Source organism: Podarcis filfolensis (assembly GCF_964270895.1).
Source record: "Podarcis filfolensis genome assembly, chromosome: 11".
NCBI lineage: Eukaryota > Metazoa > Chordata > Lepidosauria > Squamata > Lacertidae > Podarcis > Podarcis filfolensis.
Genome location: NC_139613.1, coordinates 17,927,875 through 17,951,467, shown reverse-complemented (window position 1 = coordinate 17,951,467; position 23,593 = coordinate 17,927,875). Strand labels below are relative to the sequence as shown.

At 42.9% G+C, this 23,593-nt stretch overlaps 1 protein-coding gene across 1 annotated transcript in view; it reads left to right on the top strand.

Annotated features, from left to right (window-relative positions):
• LIFR (LIF receptor subunit alpha) overlaps positions 1-23,593 on the top strand; it is an 86,391-nt gene that overhangs the window by 35,658 nt on the left and 27,140 nt on the right. The window contains 10 exon segments of the mRNA XM_083576038.1: positions 6,322-6,445; positions 9,777-9,922; positions 12,216-12,379; positions 12,968-13,072; positions 13,074-13,143; positions 13,722-13,985; positions 15,980-16,112; positions 18,202-18,365; positions 20,357-20,493; positions 21,045-21,225. Of these exon segments, the coding sequence (XP_083432164.1) occupies positions 6,322-6,445; positions 9,777-9,922; positions 12,216-12,379; positions 12,968-13,072; positions 13,074-13,143; positions 13,722-13,985; positions 15,980-16,112; positions 18,202-18,365; positions 20,357-20,493; positions 21,045-21,225 (1,488 nt within the window).

The following is a 23,593-nucleotide window of genomic DNA, read 5'->3' as shown; positions in this document are numbered from 1 at the left end:
CATTTTGTACATACATTGCAATGTAGGGTTTGCAGTTTTGAATGAATCTCTGTTTTCCTTGTTTGTTTTCAAAAGTCAAGGTTCTAGGCCATAAGACCATAAAGATTATCTTTAAAAAGAAAAAAAAGACTGTAAAGATGATATTGAAAGAGGGTGGATAATGCTACAAGCCAGGAATTTAATGGGAGTTGTAGGGAAGGTGGTTGAGAGGCTTTTAAGTGGGCAGAGATTCAGTATAGTCTCTCTAGCTTTTTGATCTGTATCACCAGTTGAGTAAATAGATGCATAAGAAAATCGACGTAAAGCCACTTAATTTTCAAGTTCCATGTAATCTTTTTTGGATATAGATGTTTTGGATATACTTTGCCCAGATTTTTTTAAAAGTGCAGATTTGCAATAACCTTATAATGAAATGTAGATGAAGTACAGAAAGCTAAAAAGGTACATGGCTCCCCTGACATGTTGGTTTCTCTCTACCACCTTATCTCCTCTTCCCCCACTAAATGGGGCAGCCAAGTCAGCAGCTCCTGAGATGAAATCTGCCGTCCCCTAAATCTGCTTAAGACCATGTGGGAGGCGCTGTGGTCTAAACCACAGAGCCTTAGGGCTTGCTGATCAGAAGGTCGGTGTTTCGAATCCCCGTGACGGGGTGAGCTCCTTTTTGCTCAGTCCCTGCTCCTGCCAACCTAGCAGTTCGAAAGCACATCAAAGTGCAAGTAGATATATAGGTACCACTCTGACAAGAAGGTAAACGGTGTTTCCGTGCACTGCTCTGGTTTGCCAGAAGCAGCTTAGTCATGCTGGCCACATGACCCGGAAGTTGTATGCCGGCTCCCTTGGCCAATAAAGCGAGATGAGTGCCACAACCCCAGAGTCGTACACGACTGGACCTAACGGTCAGGGGTCCCTTTATATTTACCTTTAAATCTGCTGAGAGCCAGTGTGGTGTAGTGGTTAAGAGCGCTAGACTCGTAATCTGGGGAACCGGGTTCGCTTCCCTGCTCCTCCACATGCAGCTGCTGGGTGACCTTGGGCTAGTCACACTTCTCTGAAGTCTCTCAGCCCCACTCACCTCACAGAGTGTTTGTTGTGGGGGAGGAAGGGAAAGGAGAATGTTAGCCGCTTTGAGACTCCTTCGGGTAGTGATAAAGCGGGATATCAAATCCAAACTCTTCTTCCTCCTCCTCCTCCTCCTCCTCCTCCTCCTCCTCCTCCTCCTCCTCCTCCTCTTCTTCTTCTTCTTCTTCTTCTTCTTCTTCTTCTTCTTCTTCTTCTTCTTGAAAAGCCTGCTGTATTGGGCTAATGCCCCATCTAAGACAGCATCCTGGCAGACCAGATACTTGTTGCAAACCAGCAAGCATGATTCAAGCACAAGATCACCCTCCCCTCCTGCGGCTTCTCATATGGCTTGTGTAGTTCCGTCTTGAATGATTTTTGGGCATGCGTGCATGTTCTGTGTGTCTGGTTTAGTGGACAGCAGCTCCCAAGGTTGCTGTGCCCCTCGTGGCACCAACAGCATCTGAATGCCAGGAGGAAAAGGAGTTCAACCGAGTTCACTACCTTACTTGGATTGCACTGCGCACATCAAAAGTCATTGTGGGGAAGCCATGTAATTGGTAGTGACTCATTGTGGTGCCTTGGATTATTTTTAAGACCTAATGATGTGGTCAGTTGTACATTAGAGGTAATGCTTTGCTTCTCTTGCCAGCTTGCTTTTGAGCTCTGAAGACTTTTTCAGAGACCAAGAAAAGCCTACATTTTGGGGGAATGTGCATGTTTTCCTTTTATGTAAAATGTTTGCATATGCTGTCCTGTGAGATGTTTAGTTGGTTGATACTGTCCAGCCCTAACCTCCCCTATTTCTCCAGCATCTGAAGTCTGGAGATGTGCTCCTTCCAGGGATGTCTTACCCATAGAGCCTAGTGGCATGGGGTGCCAGGGCACCAAGTTCTGGAGGGCGCCAGGGGAGAGGCGGAGGCTGGACGCGGCACCTCCTGGCATCAGCTCACTACCCTCGCCTGCCTCTGCCATGCTGCGCTGAAGCAGCGCCATGCCCGGAGCCTCCATCTGCCGTGGCCACTGCGGCACAAAGTGGCCAGCTGAGCTGGGAGGCATCGCATCCAGCCTCCGCCTCTTCCCCATCAGAGGAGCCACCCTCCAGCCGCTGCCTGCCTCCTCTAGCCCCACCGGCAGCGCCGTCCTCCCTAAAAAACTCTGGGAAATGTGGGGGAGCTTTGCACCACACTGCCGGATATGCTTAAGACTGCCTTGGCTCCTTCTGAGCTTGGAGATACTGCTTAGCTCAGAGGTTTTCAACCTTATTGAGTCCACGGCTCCCTTCACCAATTACCTTCTTTCAGCAGCACCCCTGTGGGGCTCGGGAGCCCAGTTATGTCACCCCTTGCCTGCAGAGCTGGCAGCCTCTCACCCTCCCTTGTGGAGTGTTTCCTCAGCCTCCTCTCCTTTCCACTCTGCTTGGGTCTCGTGAGTCTCTGAGCTGCTCTGCCTGCCCCAAAGAAAGGTGTCTCCTCACACTGCCCCACAGGAGACAGACAAGTCCCCCTGGACTTGTCTATCCATTCCCAACAGCAAGGGCTGTAGGCTGGCTGGCTGGGCTCCCTCGCCCACTTGCTTACTCTGAGGCCGCCTCAGCTCCTGGCACCAGCACCCCCTGGCCAGCCCCAAAGGCACCATTTGCCTGTGGAGTTTGTAGCCAGGGCTGCTGCATCAAATAGCTGTGCAAGCCTTTGGGAGGCAGAGATGCAAGAGGGCATCAGAGGTGGGAGGGAAGGAAAGAGGGACAGAGGCCAGTGTTGCCCGCGGCACCCCTGACCGTCATTCAAGGCACCCCAGGATGCTATGGCAGACTGGTTGAAAACCACTGGCCTTGCTAGTTTATAGATTTAGGCAATATAATTAAGTACAATAGAAGATGAAGAAAACCTGGGTAATGAATTAAAAATATAAACAACATTAGAAAACAAGGAAGAAAAAGGAAACCAACTACAGTGTTTTTTTATCTTATTTCTATTTTGTAGTTCTAAAAAACCTAAAAGCTGCAAGGTGAGAGCCTTTGAGTTACGTGGGGAGCGAGGTGAACTTTCAGTACATCCTCAGTTGTTTTACTCCCGGCCTACCCCCCCCCCCCTCAAACCATGAAACTTTATTCAGTGCAGCTGAAGATTGACCACTTGGATTATAGTCAAGCTTCTAGCTGTGTTTAAAAGGAATGAGGCATTTTACAAGGCGCAAGAAGCCAAAACACATTCCTGTCCAGCCGTTTCCCTGGGTTGAGATGCTTGGTGAATGCATTCTGTAGCAACATATTGAAAAGATCAGGCAGCTGTTCCTCATGGGTATAAAGGACACTCTTTTTTTAGCTCTTAAACAAAACTGAACAAAATGGTTTTCCTGGCTTCATGTCAGAAGTCTCCATGTGGCCTAGTTTACAGAAGGCAATTCTCTATGTGAAGGCATCCTATATTTGAAGGGTTAACTGTCCAGTTCTGGCTTAAATATAAATAACGATATTTATGGAGGAAGAGCCAAGGGTCCATTGATTGGCTGTGAATATGCTCCTGTTTACTTTGCATCCAGTGTGCTTTGATTTCTGGTTTGGGAAACAGTGGACACACAATGCCAGCCACAATCCATATGGAATACTGTGTTTTGATGAGTTTCCCCCCTAAATCAGATGCAATCCCAATGGAGAAAAAGAACAGCCCAGCTATGTTTTATTTATTTATTAATTATAATGTTATTTTTGTTCATGGTACAGCAGATAAATTCTGACAAAACAATTATTACAACAGTAAACAACAAATAACTTGTCCTGATGAAATCACAGACTTTTATCATGCCATACCCAGCTATGTTTTAAGCTGGTGGAGTGTACGCAATCAAAGTCAGAATTTAGACAGCAGATTAACAGCAGGTCACAAGCCTTCCTCGCTATAGTGGCATGCATTTTATTTCTGTTTTATTTTGCAAATTTAAAACCACTTCAAAGCCCGAGGCCATCAAAGCCCGAGGACATCTTGCTGGTGTGCAGCAAGAATCTTAAAATGATATCTATCTCTATATACAGATACAAACAAATTCTAGAAACAAAACCATTTCTACAAACTCTAAAAACAATTAAAACCATGCTGAACTAATTTGGGTTGGGGCTATATGTAGAATGGGAGCTGAGAGCTGCTCAGTTAACCACTGTACTTTTTCTGAAACAAGGTACAAATAATCAATTGGTTCCTTTAATTGAAGAAAGTTTCAGTTCTAGATAAACTTAAAGGAACTTTGGTGCACACAGATGAGATTTCACATAAAGCAGATAGTAAAATACTTCCTGTATTTTATTCTACTTTTTGGTTGCGGTTTGTGGCTTGGTGGTTTGCGGCTTCTGCTACAATATAGCAACATGGTTCCCCCCCCCCACCTCCCCTATTAGCTACCGGTGTTGGTTGGTATTTAGAGTCCAAGCAGCAACTTCCAACCCTTTGCAGCCCCAGGGACACATTTGGAAGTCTTACGAAACTGTTGGTGGTAGAATGGAGATCCGTTCAGGGACAGAGTGAGAGAAAGCAAAGGATGGAAGAGAGAGATTGAGGTGGGACTTCACAAGAAATGTTCATGTGAGGGGAAAAGTAAGGCCTCTTTAAAGGAGCCCAAAGCTTTTCTAAGGAGAAAAGTGCCACCTTAAATGCTCAAGAAGCTTGCTGTCCTGGCAGTGGATGGACATTAAAGGTTTAAAATGGTGCCAGTCAGCAACAGTTTGTCTAAATTGAAATTGTGGAGTTGGAAGGGACCCGGGGGATCATCTAGTCCAGCAGTTTTCAACCTGTGGGTTCCCAGATGATGTTGGACTACAACTCCCATCATCCCTGAGCTTTGGCCTTGCTAGCTAGGGGTGATGGGAGTTAACATCTGGGGACCCACAGGTTGAGAACCGCTGATCTAGTCCAACCCCCTGCAATGCAGGAATATGTAGCTGTCCCTTACGGGGATTGAACCTGCAACCATGGCATTGTCAGCCCCATGTTCTGACCAGCTGAACTATGGCTTTTAAAAATGCATCCTTCCAGGTGAGTAAGGGGGAAAGAAATCCACCTATCTCTCAAACTCTTCTGATGGGAGCCTCACGCTCACTGAAACTGCTTGCTTAGTAATTACGAGGAGGAGAAAAAGTAACGTGCTATTTAGGGTTCTCATACCATGCCTTAACACCTCTAGAAGAAGTCTAGTGTTCTTTTGTTTACTTCAAATTTACACATAAGGGAGGATGATCAGAGATTTACACAGGAAGGAGACAATCGCCTGGGCCTACCAGGTGTTACAAATCAGCTGGCTAGGAATGTGATGGAGTCTCTTCTCTTCTCTTCTCCAGGCCAAAACAGAGGTATCTTCTCAGGGGTGCTTTGTTACAGTGGGGAACCCCCTTCCCCTCTTTTTTGCCACCTATTTCCCCAGCCCCCCAACCTCCCATCCACTTGAATTTAGCAGCAGGAATGGTTTGGACTGCGTTGCTTTCCAGGCTTCCCAGTGGTGCATGTTCCTGCCAGTTACCGAAAAGGGGAGGGGAAATGGAGTTTGGCATGGTGTTGACGTAGCATCTGGAGGGTTGGATTGGCTCAGGCTCTGCACTGCACCAAGTTCCCCACTGCCTTGCCCCTCTCCTTCTCAGTAAATGGCAGTGACACAGGGTGTTAGGAAGCCAGGTCTGGATCACAGCCAGTCACAGTTGTTGCTGGAAATTTGGGTGGGACCCATATATTGCCCAGTCCTACATGGAATAATTCTGCACTTGTGTGGCCATTTCCCCCCAAGTCAAATTCCTTTAAAGCACCATGACTTTAGACACTAAAATAATTAGAACTGTGTTTACTTGTTCAATAACTGTTTTTTATTACAGCTTTCCCCAAAGAATCCTGGAAGCTAAAAGAATATGGCAAGTGGGCTGAGTATTATTGCTTAGGGATCACTAGCACCCCCCTCACAGTTGCAACTCGCAGGGTTCCCTCAGGACCGGGAATGACTATCCAAGCAGCTTGTCCATGGTGTAAATATACTTCAAATGTGTTTGGAATATTTGCGCGTCCTGGCTAGACTGCTAAACAGCTGCGAGTGTTTTTTAAAGTTTCAGACTGTCCTTCATTTCCTCCTGTTGGAAAATGTGTTTGAAAACAGGAATGTCAAATTGAGTTTGATTTTATTTCAGATTTTAGAGCATGGATTTCTTCTGTTGTTCCATTAATGTTCACTTATCATAATAATGATACTGTTCAGTAACATTCATGTTCAACCTCATTTGTGTTGTAATTCCAGATCCGTCACACACGCCTCAGAACTTGACATGTATTACGCATGACTTCAAAACCGTTATCTGCACATGGACAACTGCCTCCACAACTAGTCATGGAGTGGAGTATTCTTTCTGTCACAGTGGCAGGTAACACTGATTTCCTTTCTTTCTTGGGCATGATGCCATATAAGCTATGTTCCTGGGTGAAATTTGTAGTCATTGTTTAGTAAGCTGGGGAGTGGAAGAGCCATAGCTCAGTGGAGGAACATCTGCCTTGTGAGCAGAAGGTCTCAGGTTCAATCCCCAGAATCTCCAGGTAGGCCTGGAAGAGACTCTTGCCTGATATTTTGGAGGGCTGCTGCCAGTCAGTGTAGACAGTCCTGAGCTAGATGGACCCAATGGTCTGACTCAATATAAGGCAGCTTCCAGTGTTCCTAAGCTGGAGTAGAGAAGAGCTAAACTATAGATCCACAACTTGAATCTCATCTCTGTCATGAACCCTGGAGGTGGCTTTAGGCCTCAACCCCCCCCCCCCCAAATCTGCAACATATAGAAAAGCAGTGCTGTCTTGACTTACTGCAGACAATGTTAGTTGTGGAACAGGTGGGCATGACTTGTGAGGAATAGCCTGCCGGGTCAAGTCTGACCTATAAGCTAGGGTTTCCCCATACCTGTTTTAACCATTCCTTCTCTTGGGAAACATACTCAAAACCGGCTCAGCACCAACCAGGAAGAACAAACATCCAAGGCTTCCCCCCCCCCCCCAGTTCTAAGAACGAGGGAGGTGTTCATGGTGAGTTCTGGCACCTCTTTTTCTAGAAAAACAACACTGCAAACTTCCAAAGATAAAGATCATTGGAACAGATCCATTTGGCCTTTCCCAGAACTTTCATCCCCATCCACGGGCTAAACTCACCCAAGCGACAGCAGTAACGCAATCTGAGGATACCTCTGCATTATCAACCAACTGGCCAAGTCGAGACAAGTCAAGTGCGAGGTCAAGTGTGTTTAGCAAACAAGCCACAGCACGGTTGCCGAGCAGCCCGACTTTGTCAGATAAGGGCTTGGTTCTGATTAAATCTCATGCTACTCAGAAGAGTTGCACTGTATGACACTGAGCAGGTGGGAATGGTGGTGAAGAGCAATCACAGCAGCAGAGGAGAAACTTTGGTGTGAAGTATAGGGAATACTTAGTGCTCCTGGCATCATACGGACACCAAGTTATTTCCATTCCTACATTTTAATATGACTGTATTGTCAGCATCTTTTGTAAGCCGTTCTCAGAACCTTTTGGGACCCCAGCCATAAACAACTAAAAGAGAGCCAAGGAGCTGAATGGCTATATGCAGCCCGTGTTGAGGGGTGAATCTGGGTCTTTCTTACATGCACATGTATGGGCTCTTATCTAGATATGACAAGAAAAGTCTAGGCCAGAGTCTGCTGCAAACCCCATCTCATTTGTCCTATCCAACAGGGTGGATTTGATTTAAATCAAATTGATTTAAATCACTAGTCAGTAAGACTTGATTTAAATATTTTTTTCACAGAAAGACTTATTATTGCTGGTATAATCTTAATATTTACAACCAGATGAAGGTTTCATTTTTGGAATAATAAATTTTCAGAGTAGCTTTTACAGTTATATAAAAAATTACTGATTTGGTTATACTATTAGAAATACATAGACAGATAATTATGAAATTATTGTGAGGTTTTATAAGTTAAGTGTTTATATTTGGACGACTTTTCTTCCGTACTTTCTGCTGGAAGGAGAAAAATAATCATTTTCTTAATAACAATTTAAACCATTTATTTAACTAAAACAATAACATCATAGCATATGTATACATGTTTGTTAATTGATGTGGTTAAACAGGTTTTTTTTATTAAAAAAAACCTTAGACTGAGTTTTAGCACACATGAAAATCTTAAAACAAATCCTTATTTCCTTTGGACTATAACGTAACTTAAATAGAAAACTATCTTTAGGAAGATTTTTCCTCAAAAGCATTTTATTTTAAAAATCTGATTTAAACCAAAAAAACTTGATTTAAATTTTTAAAAATCCGATTTTTTCTTTTTTAAAATCAATGATTTTTATCCACGATATCAAACCAGTCCATGGCAAGGGTGTGCAATTCAGCCCAAAGGATCTGTAAACCCTTTCTGAGGACTTTTCGAGTGCAACAAAGCTGAGCAAGGGGAAATATTTACTGAGGGATTGCTCGCTCACTCTTTTTCTTCCTGGAACACTGTAAAACTGCTTGAAGAGCAGCTCAAAAGTACAGCACCTGGAGGTTTGGGTTTAAATGCTTTTAAAAATAGTGTAGGGAAAGGGAAAAAATGTGTAGGAAGCTTCCTCTGTAATTGAACATATATGAAGGGCAATTGTATGTCTTTTAAAAAAGGCTCAGCAGTACAAAAAAAAAAGGATATGTTTCAGCACTACAACATTTTCTACCTACAATAGGCCCTTTGTATGTAAAATTACATAAGAAACTGAAATGGCTTCCTGCGCTTTTCTCCAAATATTTTAAAAATGGTTTTTTACATTGTGTGTCAGGGTTGCAGTGTTCAAACAAGTGAAAGAAAACAAGGTGCTGTACATATACCTCAATTTGTTTTGTTTTTTAGTGTGTTCCCCCCCGCAGATTTTTAAAGGATTTCTCTGGAGTTATCCTTTAAAAATCTGCACAAGAAGGCTGCAAGGCCCGCTTCAAGACATCCACAAGTGGAAGCAAGGCAGTACAGACTGAGATAGATTTGCCCATCCCTTGCTGTGCACCCTGAACTATGGCTCCCATCCCCAGATATTAATATGGGGATATCAATTGCGGGGAGGAGGGGAGAATAACTTGGGATAGGTGGGTACTCACACGTGCACACACCCAGCATTTTGCACAAGTTTTCCTAGATCTCTTTTGGGATTTGGTTAATCACCGTGATGAAATAAACATAGATTTTATTCCTGTGGCAAAATTTTCTGGCTTCTTCCCTCGTTAGCTGCTCTGATTTAAAAACAAAACAAAAATGAAGGAGACAGCTGGAACATTTTGCCACGTAAATGCAATTTCTGCTTTGTTCATACATTTACAACAACACACTTATACATTTTAAACTTTCGCTTTAACACCACTAAGTGCATAATTTGGGTGGTGAAGGTGTTTGCTCATACACAGTAAGTTTCAATTCTGAATTATAAATCATTGCAATATGTTTGATGTTTTAACCCAGTCAGATAGGCGGGGTATAAATAAATAAATAATATTTTTATTTTTATTTTTATTTATTTTTTATTATTATTTTGGCAGGCCTTGATATGGAGATACCATGACAGGGAAGATTGGCGCTCTGCAGGCTACTCTGTTGTTGATTTTGTTGTTCTTCCATTAACTGTTTTTAAAATGCTTGATTGCAGCCTGTCCCTACCTGAGTTGTGACATGACTAATTTCATCTTCATTTCCCCCACCCCTCCAGGACTTCCTGCTTAACAACAAAGGAGAAAACGGCGCAGATTGATAAACTGATCTCATTTGCCTCTAATCAAATAAAGATATCCACCGTGAGTCAGTCTGGAAAAGTGATAGCCGAAAACACATTTGAGCTGACTGATAAGGATATTGGTAAGCTTATGCTGTCTTTATACAAAGTCTGGCCTTTCTTCTACACTGTTAACAAACTGGATCAGGCTGATGACATCTCAGTTCATCTTTAAGCCCAAGATACATCCAAGCCTTTGGGCAGCTAACAGAACCTTTCCATTCCTCCTCTTTGCTCTGAGCTCCTATAATAAGTTAGAGCATTGAAGTTTCCCTTAAACCATGTTTCCTTTAAACAGAAAATTTACAATACACCCTGTGGGTCAAACAACCAGGGGAACATAAATGAGGTAGAGGCTATATTTCACCTAAAGGCCTAGTGTTTGGATAGGGGATCTATGGCCATCCATAGGTTGTTAGACTCCCAATTTCCATCAGGCCTAGTTAACATGATGAATAATGTTATGGCTGTGAGAGCCATATTTTGGCTCACTGTGAGCCTATATAAAAATGTAACAGCCACGTTTGAGATAGTTGCATGGGTTAGGGTCCCATGAACTGTAGATGTTATGCAGAGTTCCCTGTGCAACTCCCTCCCTGTGGGCTTTTTCATGTGGGTACAGAATTCTAAGCCAGGCTAGTTTGGACCTCTCTATCCATATGGAAGGTGACTGTTCCTGGTCTTCTAACTCATACACGTGTGAAGTGAAGCAGGGTGGCTAACAAGCAGAGGGCCTCATTGGTGGTGGCACCTCAGCTTTGGAACAGCCTCCCCAGATAGGATCTCCTGTGTGTCTTCTCTGTGATATTTTTGGCACCAGCTGACAACCTTTTTATTCATCCAGACTGTACAATTATTTTATGCTGTGTCTGACACAGATGGCAGAAAACCTTCTTCTGATTGGTTTTTAATGATGTGGATTTAATATTTTGCTTGTAAGCTACAAAGCTTGTTAAGTTACAACTGGGGAATGTTTATTGATGGGCAGGTTTACACATCTGATAAATAAATAAAAAATTAGTGTGCAGCCATGCCTTTTCTCAATCTCTGTCTGTCGTTCAGGACATAGGGTATTGCATAAAAAAGTTATTTGTTGGGGTTTTAAAATTTGATGGTCTCGGATTTCAGTGTGTAGCACAAAGTGTGTGAGTGTGTTTGTATGTGATCATCATAACCCCAGAAGTATAGTCTGCTTTGGGGCTTTGCTCTGCATAAAACCATATTGCAATTTCTGTTTAAGAATGGAAAGGGAGAGTTCTCCATGTTGAGAATACAGAGGTTGTGGGATTAACTAGAAGTGATTTTCTGTCTTGGAATTCAGCCAGGCAGTAATCTTTCACAAAAGCACCTCATCTTTCATAATAATTTGGCCTCTAATTATATGTTTGGAAGTAGCCCAATATTGTGTGAGCATAAAGCGCTCTCTCTTCCCCACCGCTCTCTCTAGCTTTTGAAACAGTAATGTTTGACAATGCCGTAATGTTCAACAGTACAGGTTTTTCAGGGTCTTGCTATATAAGAGCATGGCTTGGACGCTGCTGCCTGCCTTGAGGTACTTATAGCAGATCTAAGTTGAAAGAGGCTATTGTGTTCTTTGAGTGCAGTCTGGCCAAAGCTGAGCGCTTGCAAATTCCATAGTCGCCAACCATGTGCTTAACTCTTTTCTGTTGGAATCAGTGGAACTTAGCTGTGCTTTAAACTTCTCCTGGGCTGTGCCCCCTATTTAATAGGAAACTTAGAATCATAGAATCATAGAGTTGGAAGAGACCACAAGGGCCATCGAGTCCAACCCCCTGCCAAGCAGGAAACACCATCAGAGCACTCCTGACATATGGTTGTCAAGCCTCTGCTTAAAGACCTCCAAAGAAGGAGACTCCACCACACTCCTTGGCAGCAAATTCCACTGTCGAACAGCTCTTACTGTAGGGCAGGGATGGGCCAACTTCAGACTAGTGAGATCTACTTTATTTCTATACCAGAAGATCCACCTGGTGCATGTTTTGTTTTTTCCTTTTTAAGTCTATCCTCAGTTGCTCTCATCAGCTGATACATTCCTTTGGAGAGTTGCATCAAGCTGGTTCATGTAAAGGGTCAGGCACACTGTGAAAAAATACATATTGGGGAAACCTTAAAAAAAACAGTTTGGGGGGTGAATTCATGTTTTTCCACACTGGACAATAAGTGGAACTCTCCTTGTGGTAGAAAAACAGCTGAGGGCATCCAACCTTATGAATAAGCACAAAGGGTTCATGTAAATAATTTTTTTAAAACTCAGATTGGGGAGGAGAAGCAGGAATTATGTGGTGTTCTTGCGACTGTTATTGACACTAAATTAGTTCTGAATTGGGTTCCTGTCCCTTTCTCTTCCCCACACAGCCTTTGTCCCTCCCACCCCACTGATTCACAACCTGACTGCCAACTTCTCAACTGACATATTGACTCTGGAGTGGTACGATGGTGGCTCAGCATTTCCAATGGAGATGGAAGCTACTTGGCAAATTCAGATCCTGCGTAAAGATCCCATGGAAGAAGTTGCACTAGTACGTTGTCCATCTCTCTCTCTCTCCCTCTCTCTCTCTCCCTCTCTCTCTCTGTGTGTGTGTCTGATAGCCTATCTCTTTTTCTCAACTTTATATTCCAATGCTTTCCAAAAAATGAAGTGACAATTGTATTGCTTGAATTCATTCTTTGTATATGTAGAGATTGTGGTTAATGTCAGATATGGGCTAGGAAGATCTGGATTCAAATCTCTCTCTCTCTCTCTCTCTCTCTCTACATACACACACACACACACACACACACACACACACACGAAACTCACTAGGTGATCTTGGAACAATTGTGGCCTGTCAGCCTAAGCTACTTTATATGGGTGGAGAAACACACCAAACAGCATGTCAGATTCATGATCAATTCAGTTTCATTGAATTGAGAGCTTTTTTCATACACTGCTTAGAAGTTATTGTAATTAAACTGAGTATATACATTGTTTAAATAAATAAGTATGTAAATATCTGCAGCTTATTAGCCAGAATCTTAAACCTAATCTGAAAATACCAATAGGAAGCAGAAATGTGCAGGTTTTCTATACACAAAGGCACACAGTGACATTTCTTTTACATCTTTAGGAGACCTATCACTCCAACTTAACTCGTGAGGACAGCCTCCTCCGGTGGAGCTGGAAATCCGACCTGGATTTTCAGTGCACCACACACTACGTCAAGATCCGCTGTTTTTTTCCGCGAGGACACATATCCTGGGGACAAGAAGTGGAGTGAATGGAGCCAGCTCGCAAATATTCCCGGTAAGATGCTCAAAATGGGAACAAAAATTGTGAGTCCCGATCCCGATGCACAGGATGATTGGTGTGTTGACTGAATGAAGGGTGCTGCAAAATAAGTTGTTATGTTTCTATGATTCTGTGAAAACCCTCAAGCATCCCTGAGGTGAGGGCTGGTGACCTCTTCTTGCAGATTTGAGAGTGTATTGCCCTCCTTTTTCACAATGTAAATGGGTAAGCAATATTTGTTTGCCTGACCGGGTATTTCGAAACATCTTGCTGGGGGGGGGGGCGCTCCATATTTTTGCTACTGTATTGATTGACAAAGGACCCATTCCGTTTTCCTGAGATGAAATGAAACGACTCCTCAAACACACAATCTGTAGAGAAAACGAGGACAAAGAATGCAGTTGTTTGAAAACTGCTGATTGGAAACAATTCCTTCCTCTGTCTTCTGCCACACTTTCTTCTCGTCCCTGCTGCTTACCTCAGAACAATTCCTGAGATATTGTGGCTACCAATGTCACTCTGCTGCTGCTGCTGCTGAACTGAACTTAAATTACCTAGAGGATGTGGTCATCTCTGTTCCTTTCTGTTATTAGGGAATGATACGGGCTCTTACAGAGCAGTGTTTCCTGAAGACAGAGTGGTGCCAGTAGGTTCCAATATGACGTTCTGTTGTGTGTGGAAGAAAGGAGAACACCTGGACTACCTGACGTATGACATTCAGGTCTTGAATTACACTCGACTCTCCAACTGGAGCGTGTCAGGCCACGTCCAAAATGCCATACCTGGGGGTTCTGGCAAAAATGTAGTTTGTCGACTGGATGGGATTAAATATGAAGGAAGCGTTCTCTTTGCTGGCTGTAAGTATATAAACTGTTGGAATGGTCGCTTCTCTAGTGATAGCTGCAAGTAACGTCTGAATCGGGAGAGGCTGTGAAAGCTCTGGATTGGTGGTTGAATTGGAGAAGGCCCAATAAATTGCATGAATCCTGGAGACGCTTTGGGTGGGTGGTTCTTGTGTCTGAGAGATGGGCAAGCTTAGCTGTTCTGGATTGGGTTTCACTCCCTCTGAAGGAGCATGGGGATAACTTGGGGATCCTCCTGGATATACAGGTGAAACTCGAAAAATTAGAATATCGTGGGAAGGTTCAGTGGTTTCAGGAATTCAACTTGAATGGTGAAACAAATATATGAGATCGACTCATGACATGCAGAGTGAGATGTGCTTCTACTTCTCAGAGGTCCAATCTTGCTCAATTTGCAATCCTTGTTTTGCTGATTTCATTGAATATTCTAATTTTCTGAGATTGTTAATTTGGGGCTTTCATCAGCTGTACGCCATGATCATCACAATGATAACAAATCTAGCCTTGACATATCTCGCTTTGCATGTCATGAGTCTATCTCATATATTAGTTTCCCCTTTGAAGTTGAATTAGTGAAATAAAGGAACTTTTCCACCATTTTCTAATCTTTTGAGTTTCACCTGTATCTGTGTGACTAGAGGCCCAAGTGTCCCATGTGGCTAGCAGTTCCTTTTTACCAGCATTGTCTGGTTCCCCAGCTTAGATGGGGATAGACTAGCTACTCTAGTCCATGCACTGGCAACCTTGAGGCTAGATTACTGTAATGTGCTGCCCTTGGCTTGGTCCAGAATGTGGCAGACATATTGCCGGGGTGGGCATCTGGTTGGCAACATTGAACGCCATTGCTAAAACATTCACATTGGCTGCCCATCTGCTACTGAGCCAGGTTCCAAGGGCCTTGTTTTATTCTACAAAGCTCTAAACAACCTTGGTCATAGGTACTTCAGGAACCGCCTGAATCCTGATATTCCAGCTTGATCATTGAGATCATCTGCAAGAGCATTGTGAGCCATTCCCTGAGCTGGCGAGGCTCAAGTTTAACAAAAACAAGAGACGGGGCCTTTGTTGTTGTTTAATCGTTTAGTCATGTCCGACTCTTCGTGACCCCATGGACCAGAGCACGCCAGGCACTTCTGTCTTCCACTGCCTCCCGCAGCTTGGTCAAACTCATGCTGGTAGCTTCAAGAACACTGTCCAACCATCTCGTCCTCTGTTGTCCCCTTCTCCTTGTGCCCTCCATCTTTCCCAACATCAGGGTCTTTTCCAGGGAGTCTTCTCTTCTCATGAGGTGGCCAAAGTATTGGAGCCTCAGCTTCACGATCTGTCCTTCCAGTGAGAACTCAGGGCTAATTTCCTTAAGAATGGATGTGTTTGATCTTCTTGCAGTCCATGGGACTCTCAAGAGTCTCCTCCAGCACCATAATTCAAAAGCATCCATTCTTTGGCGATCAGCCTTCTTTATGGGACGGGGCCTTTAGAGTAGTTATTTTCTGGAATGCTTTGCCAATAGAGATTCAGCAAGTGCCTTCTGTTTCAACTTTTAAACGCCCAATGAAAATCTTTCTGCTTCAAAGAACTACACAAATTTTAGAAGGCATCTGAAGGCAGCCCTGTATCAGGACATTTTAATATGTTTTTATGTGTGTTGGAAGCCGCCCAGAGTGGCTGGGGCAACCCAGCCAGATGGGTGGGGTATAAATTACTATTACTATTACATATTTCCATGATAGCTAGCTGGTTTCTGATTTCTTCATATGTTTTTTATTGCATGATTTTATGTGCACTTGTTGTAAACTGCTCTCATTTCTTTTGTGAATAGTAGTATATAAATAAATAAGCAAATTTCAGATTTCTGTGATATCACAGAAGAGACCTTCTGACTTAAACACTAACTTCTGAAGATGAATGTTGAAAAGGGTTCAGCAAGTGTGTGCATGTATATTTTAACTGCTAGCACACACCCCTCTTCCTTTCTTCTTTCCTTATAGACCCTCCCGATGTTCCTCAGAATTTTAGTTGCGAAACCAGGGACTTGAAAAAAATAACCTGCTCTTGGAAACGTGGAAGGTCCACTTGGTTATTCGGCTCAAAAAGAGGAACATATTACAGATTTTCTGAAAGGTGAATGTTAACAGTCTCCTTAAACATGGTACAATTTGCAGACATGTCTTGTGAGATACCCTTTTATGGATAAAAAGTGCCATTTGTTTTAAACTGCTTTTTAAGTCTACAGAATGAGGCTTGTCTAAAAACAAGAAATCTAAAATCCTAGCAGTACTGTGTGCTTGTGCAGTTCATAGTGCTATATGTACCACATATCTGAACTATGATGGGTGGAAATTATTGGTGCTTAATTTTTTTTGCTAAGCTCAGGATCAGAAACAAATCTCAGGGAGTTAGTAACGCTCACCTTAGAGGAGAGTCGAGCATGAGAGGCCCCTGAATTCTTCTGTAGCTCAGTTAAAGTTGTCGTCTTGAGAAGACTTAAGGAGGGAATCACAGGAGAACTGATTGGTTGGAACCAGTGGCCACCCCAAAAGGAGACCCAGTTAGCCCAAGGATCCTCCACAGAGGAGAAGATGTTTGACCTCTGGTCCAAGTTTTCCTTTTAGATGGCTATTCAAACAGTCATCCTCACAAACCAACACAGCAGCTCTCTCAAAAACACACACACCCTCCCCTCCTTGGAGTAAGAATTGCCCATGGGGGTTAGATTCTGGCTACCACCATTCCCTATCTCCCACCACAAAGTAGATATTCAAAGTAATGAATAGAGATATGGAAGTCGCCACCGAGACCATGTAACACCGGTCCTGAAAGACCTACGCTGGCTCCCAGTATGTTTTTGAGCACAATTCAAAGTGTTGGTGCTGACCTTTAAAGCCGTAAATGGCCTTGGCCCAGTGTACCTGAAGGAGCGTCTCCACCCCCATCGTTCAGCCTGGAGACCGAGGTCCAGCTCTGAGAGCCTTCTGGCAGTTCCCTCCCTGCGGGAAGTGAGGTTACAGGGAACCAGGCAGTGGGCCTTCTCAGTAGTGGCGCCCTCCCTGTGGAATGCCCTCCCATCAGAGGTCAAGGAAATAAACACCCTTCTGACTTTTAGAAGGCATCTGAAAGCAGCCCTGTTTAGAGAAGTTGTTAATGTTTGATGTTCTATCGTGTTTTTAAAATTTTGTTGGAAGCCCGCCAGATGGGCAGGGTATAAGCAATAAATTATTTTACTTACTTACTTACTTACTTACTTACTTACTTACTTCTTTTCTGAACTAATGCTATGGGAATGAAGGAATGTCTTCCCATATCTGAATAAGGCACATCAGAGGTGCCAACTTGAATAAAAATTGGGGCAGCCCAAGTAAGCCTACCCTGCATAATCATTCGAAAGGCAACTTCCGTCAACTTTGAGGGACCACGGCCCCCTCAAATATTTTATTGAGGGGGGCAAAGTGACCTCAGCCCCTGGAAGTTGGCCTCTATGAGGCACATTAAGTCACCTCTTAGGTGTGCATAAGGCAGCTTCATATGTTCCTATAGCTGCTGCTTTTCTGGCTGTGTTGACCTCTCCATCCCAATCCCAGCTTCTGCTTTTTCCTGCCCTTGTTCACTTGAGTGATCCTACCCCATCAGAGAACAGAAGTATGCCCTGATGACATCTAGTCAGTCAAACTTTGCTGTGCGGTAACAGCACTTAGGACAATATAAACAACAACAAAATCGTTGTGCCAAAAAATGGTTTAAAAGATAAGGCCCTCTTGGCAATTCTGGGAAGAATTCTACGAAACCTTTAGTAGTCAAAATCTAGCCACTGCTAACAAGGCCCATTGATAGTCTCTGGGGCTCAGCTAAGTTTTTAATTTGGGTTTACTTAATAAGAATGGAGGAAAGGAAAAATGAAGAGGAAGTAAATATTAAAAATATTTTGTGAGTACATTAGCTGAGCCAAGATAATTACTCTGCGTCCTTAAAAATGAAAGTAAAGATGTACTTTTTACAATTGGGGGTTTAGTTGAGAGGAACCCAGGACTTCTAGGTTCTTTCACACTTAAATTCAACATCTTTTCATGAACGTTCCCCAATTTTCTTAAAGCTGATCTGACGCAATCTAACTATATACATCTTCAGCAAATAACAAAAGGCTTTGAATTAACTTTTTATCAAAGGTATTGCTTGGATATTGATCTTTCCCCCCCTTTAAATTTTAAATTTGCAGTGTATCTGGGATTAATGTTACACTTTTCCATATAAAATCCAACGTAGAATATAACTATACGATTCAAGTTCTGAACAACCAGACAGTCTATAATTTCACACTCCAAGCTTCCAATCCACTTGGTCGGTCAGAAGCCTCCCTCTTAATTGATATACATCGTAAAGGTAAGAATCTGTTTCTCGGGCTTACTGTATTTTAGAAGTTCCCATTCAGTAATCCGTGCGCAACCCTATAATGATCATTTTACAAAAAACCAGAGATATCCCATGTACGTATTCAACGTTCATTATGTAGGTCTTCTCTGTCTCAGTCAGAACTAAAGCTTATTTTAACTGTTTGTTTTAACCGCTGGATTTAATCTGATCATTATAGGGGCATCCTATTCATATATTCAGGATGCAGGTGGCGCTGTGGTCCAAACTACTGAGCCTCTTGGGCTTGCCAATCAGAAGGTCGGCAGTTCAAATCCCCGTAACGGGGTGAGCTCCCATTGCTCTGTCCCAGCTTCTGCCAACCTAGCAGTTCAAAAGCACACCAGTGCAAGTAGATAAATAGGCACCACTGTGGTGAGAAGGGGAACGGCGTTTCTGTTCGTCATGGTCCTCCGTGTGCCAGTAGCTGGCCACACGACCCAGAAAACTGTCTGTGGACAAATGCCAGCTCCCTTGGCCTGGAAGCAAGATGAGCGCCGCAACCCCATAGTCTCCTATGACTGGACTTAACTGTCCAGGGGTCCTTTACCTTTTACCTTATTCATATATTCTCTAAGGCTGCCTTGAAATGGCCCTTCTAATTGGGCAGCCTAATTTGCAGAAAATCAGGGCATTTCAGGCACCATCAGAGGTGAAATTCTGTTGGTAGATGCCATTAGTGAAATGACCTCATCGCAAAGTGTCATTTCACTATAATGGCACCCACCCACTGGTGGCAGCAGTGTCTTGTCCCACAAATTATGTCCTTATATACCTTTATATTGGCCAGGCAATTGGTGGCTCCCTTCCGCCACACTCCCAACTCCAAGCCAGATGTTTTCTGTGGATCATTTTTTACTCGGTGTTAGGTTGTTCTTGTTAGTATGCCCTTGGGAGCATACTTCTGAATACTGGAATGGAGAGGAGCAAGGTGAGTGCAGGGCAAACACACCAGCAGAACCTATCTGATGTTGCTGCCAGGATGTTTGCATCCTGCTGACCTCATTGCTCCCTTGCTGCTACCCTTCTGTGTCCTGGTGTCCAGTGGTGGCTAAGGCAGAGAGAAGACAGGCAAGCGCAACAAGTGGCTTATGTGATTCTCCCGTTCCCTGTTTTATCATTGCAACAATAACCCTGTGCATTAGGCTGGGCTGAGAGACTGAATGACTCAAGGTCAACCAGCAACTTTCATGACTCGGTGGGTATTTGAACAAGGGTGGATTTGATTTAAATCACTAGTCAGTAAGACTTGATTTAAATCATTTTTTATAGAAAGACTCATTCTTGCTAATATAATCTTAATGTTGACAACCAGATGAAGGTTTCATTTTTGGAATAATAAATTTTCAGAGTAGTTTTTACAGTTACTGTATATCAAAAATTACTGATTTGGTTATACTATTAGAAATACATAGACCAATAATTATGGAATTTTTGTGAGGTTTAACAGGTTCACTGTTTTTCTGCTGTGCTTTATTGGAAGGAGAAAATAATCATTTCCTTAATAACAATTTAAACAATTTATTTAACCAAAACAATAACATTATAGCATATGCATTCATGTTTGTTGACTGATGTGGTTAAACACATGAAAAACTTAAACAAATCCTTATTTCCTGATGAATAGCCTTTGGACTATAATGTAACTTAAATAGAAAATTACCTTTAGATTTTTTTTCCCCTCCAAAAGCATTTGATTTTAAAATCCAATTTAAATTTTTAAAAAATCTGATTAAAATTTTTTAAAATCTGATTTTTTTGGTCTTTTTTTTTAAAAAAAATTCATTTTTATCCACCCTGCTTTGAACCCTAGTGTCCCAAGTCCTCATCCAAAACTGTAAACCACTACACCACACTGGCCCTCCTTTAGCCCACCTTTCCGTACTGCACCTAGCACATGTTTGGCACAAAATAAATAAAAACAACGGTTTGTTTTTAACACTTTGCATCTCCCCCCTCCCCAGTTCATCCAAGACCACCTTCTCAGTTCACTGTGAGGAACGAAAGCCCAACTAATGTCACTTTGTCATGGCACTTGGATGGCAATTTTAAGCAAATCAAGCTGCAGTGTCAGGTTCAAGTTATTTGCGTGGAGAAACAGGTAGGTGTTTTCTGGTTTGCCTTGTACATCAATGGCGTTTTATGATAACTGGGTTGTGGGGTTTTGTTGTTGGTGTTTTTACAAATTTATAAGCCGCTTTGCGGCCTAACACAAGTCAAAGCAGTGTGCAGCAATGTGAAATGTAAGATAAAGTAGAAAGTCTAAAATCAATCAAAACCTAGAGGCCTGTCTGTTCCAATGTTGCCTCTTACTGCTGGGTACCTATTGGCTGGGAAAGACCCATGTAGGATCCATGCCCATGTAATAGCATTCATCATTTGCAGAAAGCCCACAATTGTGGATTGAACGCTAGAGGGAAGGCAGTTTACCACATTGCTGCATTATATAAGAAATAAGCCTATAAGCTTCATGGGTCCAGAATCTATTCTGAACTCGTCTTGCTGCAATCTCCCTCCCTCCCTCCACATTTTTTGTTCAATCTAAAGAACGATGTATAGAAATGATAACCGTACTTGTAGCAGTAATGTTAATAGTGATTTATAGCAGCCCAGTACTTTTTGTCATGAAGAAATTTCATTTGTTTGTTTAAGAAGGAAAAGACCCTGAATGTGTTGCTGGATGGTGCAGAAAACTCCTTTTACACAACCTCCGTGAGCAAGTTGCGTCCCTACACAGCATACACTTTCAAAGTTCGCTGCTCAGCTGCTCCACCCCTCTTCTGGAAGTGGAGCGACTGGGTCGAGAAAACGCGGCACACAACTCTGCAAGCCCGTAAGTTTATTGCATAATGGGAGAATCCACGGCCCTCCAGATGTTGCGGAAGTGACATGTCCCATCAGGGATGGAGGGAGCTGGAGTCCAACAACATCTGGATCCCTGGAGTAATGGAACATTCTGAAGTATAGGCTTCATAAGTGCTCTTAATGAGTCGGGAAAAGTGAGCAAGAAGCTTTGGGAAGACCGTTCAAAATCTATTCCTGAATGAAAACACACCTGGAATATACAAGTGTGAATTTTCAGATTACAAATATCTGCCCCCAGAGCTTCATTTTTTCTTCTTTTTGTGCATTTTATAGCTTATAAAATTCTGAGATTGAAACCATAGCTCCAGTGCAAGCTAAAATTGCAAGCTATCTTCATCAGTCCATTCTAAGAATTACAAAACAAACAGTTGCATAATAAACCTACCGGAACCAATTAAAATGTTACAAAGCAGTGAGCAAGCCTTTGAGTTCATCATAACACTTTTTTTCTACACCCACCCTACAACCCCATGGGCAACCTTCCTCCGAAGGAAACCCCAAACAATTAGGGACTCTTACAAGTTGCTAAAAATGCTAAAAAAAACCCAGGGGTCTCTATGACATTTGGGGTGAAGAAAACCTGGGAGACGCCGGCCTGACCAGGCGCCATGACACAGTGTCCAGATTAGATAGCATTCTGCTCACACAAGGTTTGATACCCTTGGTTGAATCAACAAACATAGGTAGCATTAAAATCACAGATCATGCCCCAGTGGAAGTTACCCTTAAAATAGGAGAAGAAACACAAACCACCCCATCATGGTCCTTCAGTCCCATTCTAACCACAAATAAACAAATTGGAGAGAGTCTCACAAAAACTCTCAAACGACTTCAAAGAAAATGATATAGACAATATAACAACCCCCCCTCCTATGGGATGCAATGAAAGTGGTCACCAGAGGAGCTTGCATAAAAGAGAAAGCATCCCTTAAAAAACAAACCACCAAAAATTAACAAAATAGAACAAGACATCATGCCCCTCTCATCATGCTACAAACAGGAGCTTAAAAAACTCCTTAAACTTATAGAACAAAAAAGGAGGGAACTAGACTCAAAATTCTATACTCAAAACAACGTTTCTACGAGTATGGAGGGAAAAACTCCAAACTATTAGCAAACAGGTGTAGGAAAATCACTCAAAACAAGAATACATTGCATCACCAAAAAAGACGGCAACTTAACATTCTCTCCCTCAGAAATTTACTCCAACCTACACACCTCCCATAACCCACCTGAGGAGGAAATCAGAAAATTCCTAGCAGGACTGACCGTGCCAACCTTAAATGATGAGGGACAGGAATTCATGGACAGTCCTATCACCCCGGAGGAAATAGATACGATCCTCAAAAACCTGAAGCCACACAAAGCCCCAGGCCCAGACTGCTTTACAGCAGAATTCTATAAGAAATTCAAAGAACCTCTGATGCCCTACATGACCCGCCTGTTCAATGACATCATAAAAGGGGCCCCCATTCCTAAAACCTGGACCTCCTCAAAGATAGTCTCCATCCCAAAGCCACTCAAAGACAGTCTCAAAGTAGAATCATACTGCCCAATCTCATTAATAAACCAAGACTACAAGATATTCACATTAATCTTGGCCAACTGCCCAAAAAATTTCCTACACAAGTTTATAGCCCCAGACCAGACTGACTTTGTCCCCGGTCACAATATAACAGACCCCATCAGGAAACTACTGAATCTGATAGAACACAGCAAGGCAACTAAGCTCCCACTGACAATTATGTCCCTAGACATCCTCAAAGCTTTTGATTGCTTAGAGTGGAAATACTTATTAGCAGTACTAACATGAAATTTGGTCCCAACTTCTTACAAACCCACAAACAAATATACTCCTGAGCCTCAGCAAAATGCAGGACTAACAGTATAGACTCTAATGCCATAGCAATCCAAAGAGGCACGAAACAAGGATGCCCACTGTCTCCCTTCCTATTCATTCCTGGCTCTGGAACCTCTAGCAATCCGAATCTGAGCAGCCACAGACAAGGGAGTGGAAATAAAAGGCAGAACCTATAAATTAGGGCTCTTTGCAGACAACCTAATGGTCACAACACCAGACCCCATAAACACAGCAGCCTCCCTAATCAGGGAACTCAACCTGTTGAGTGTTAAGGCTATGTGCTTCAGCACCCCCCTTCATACCCAAAAGGAATTCACCAACATCACCAAGATAAAACTTTGCTGCACCATGTTCAGATACCTAGGGGTACAAATAACCAACAAATTATACCTCCACAACTACAACCCCTTGTGACGACAAATCAACGAAGACTTGAGGAAATGGAACAACACTGCAACTTCACACTCTGACACAA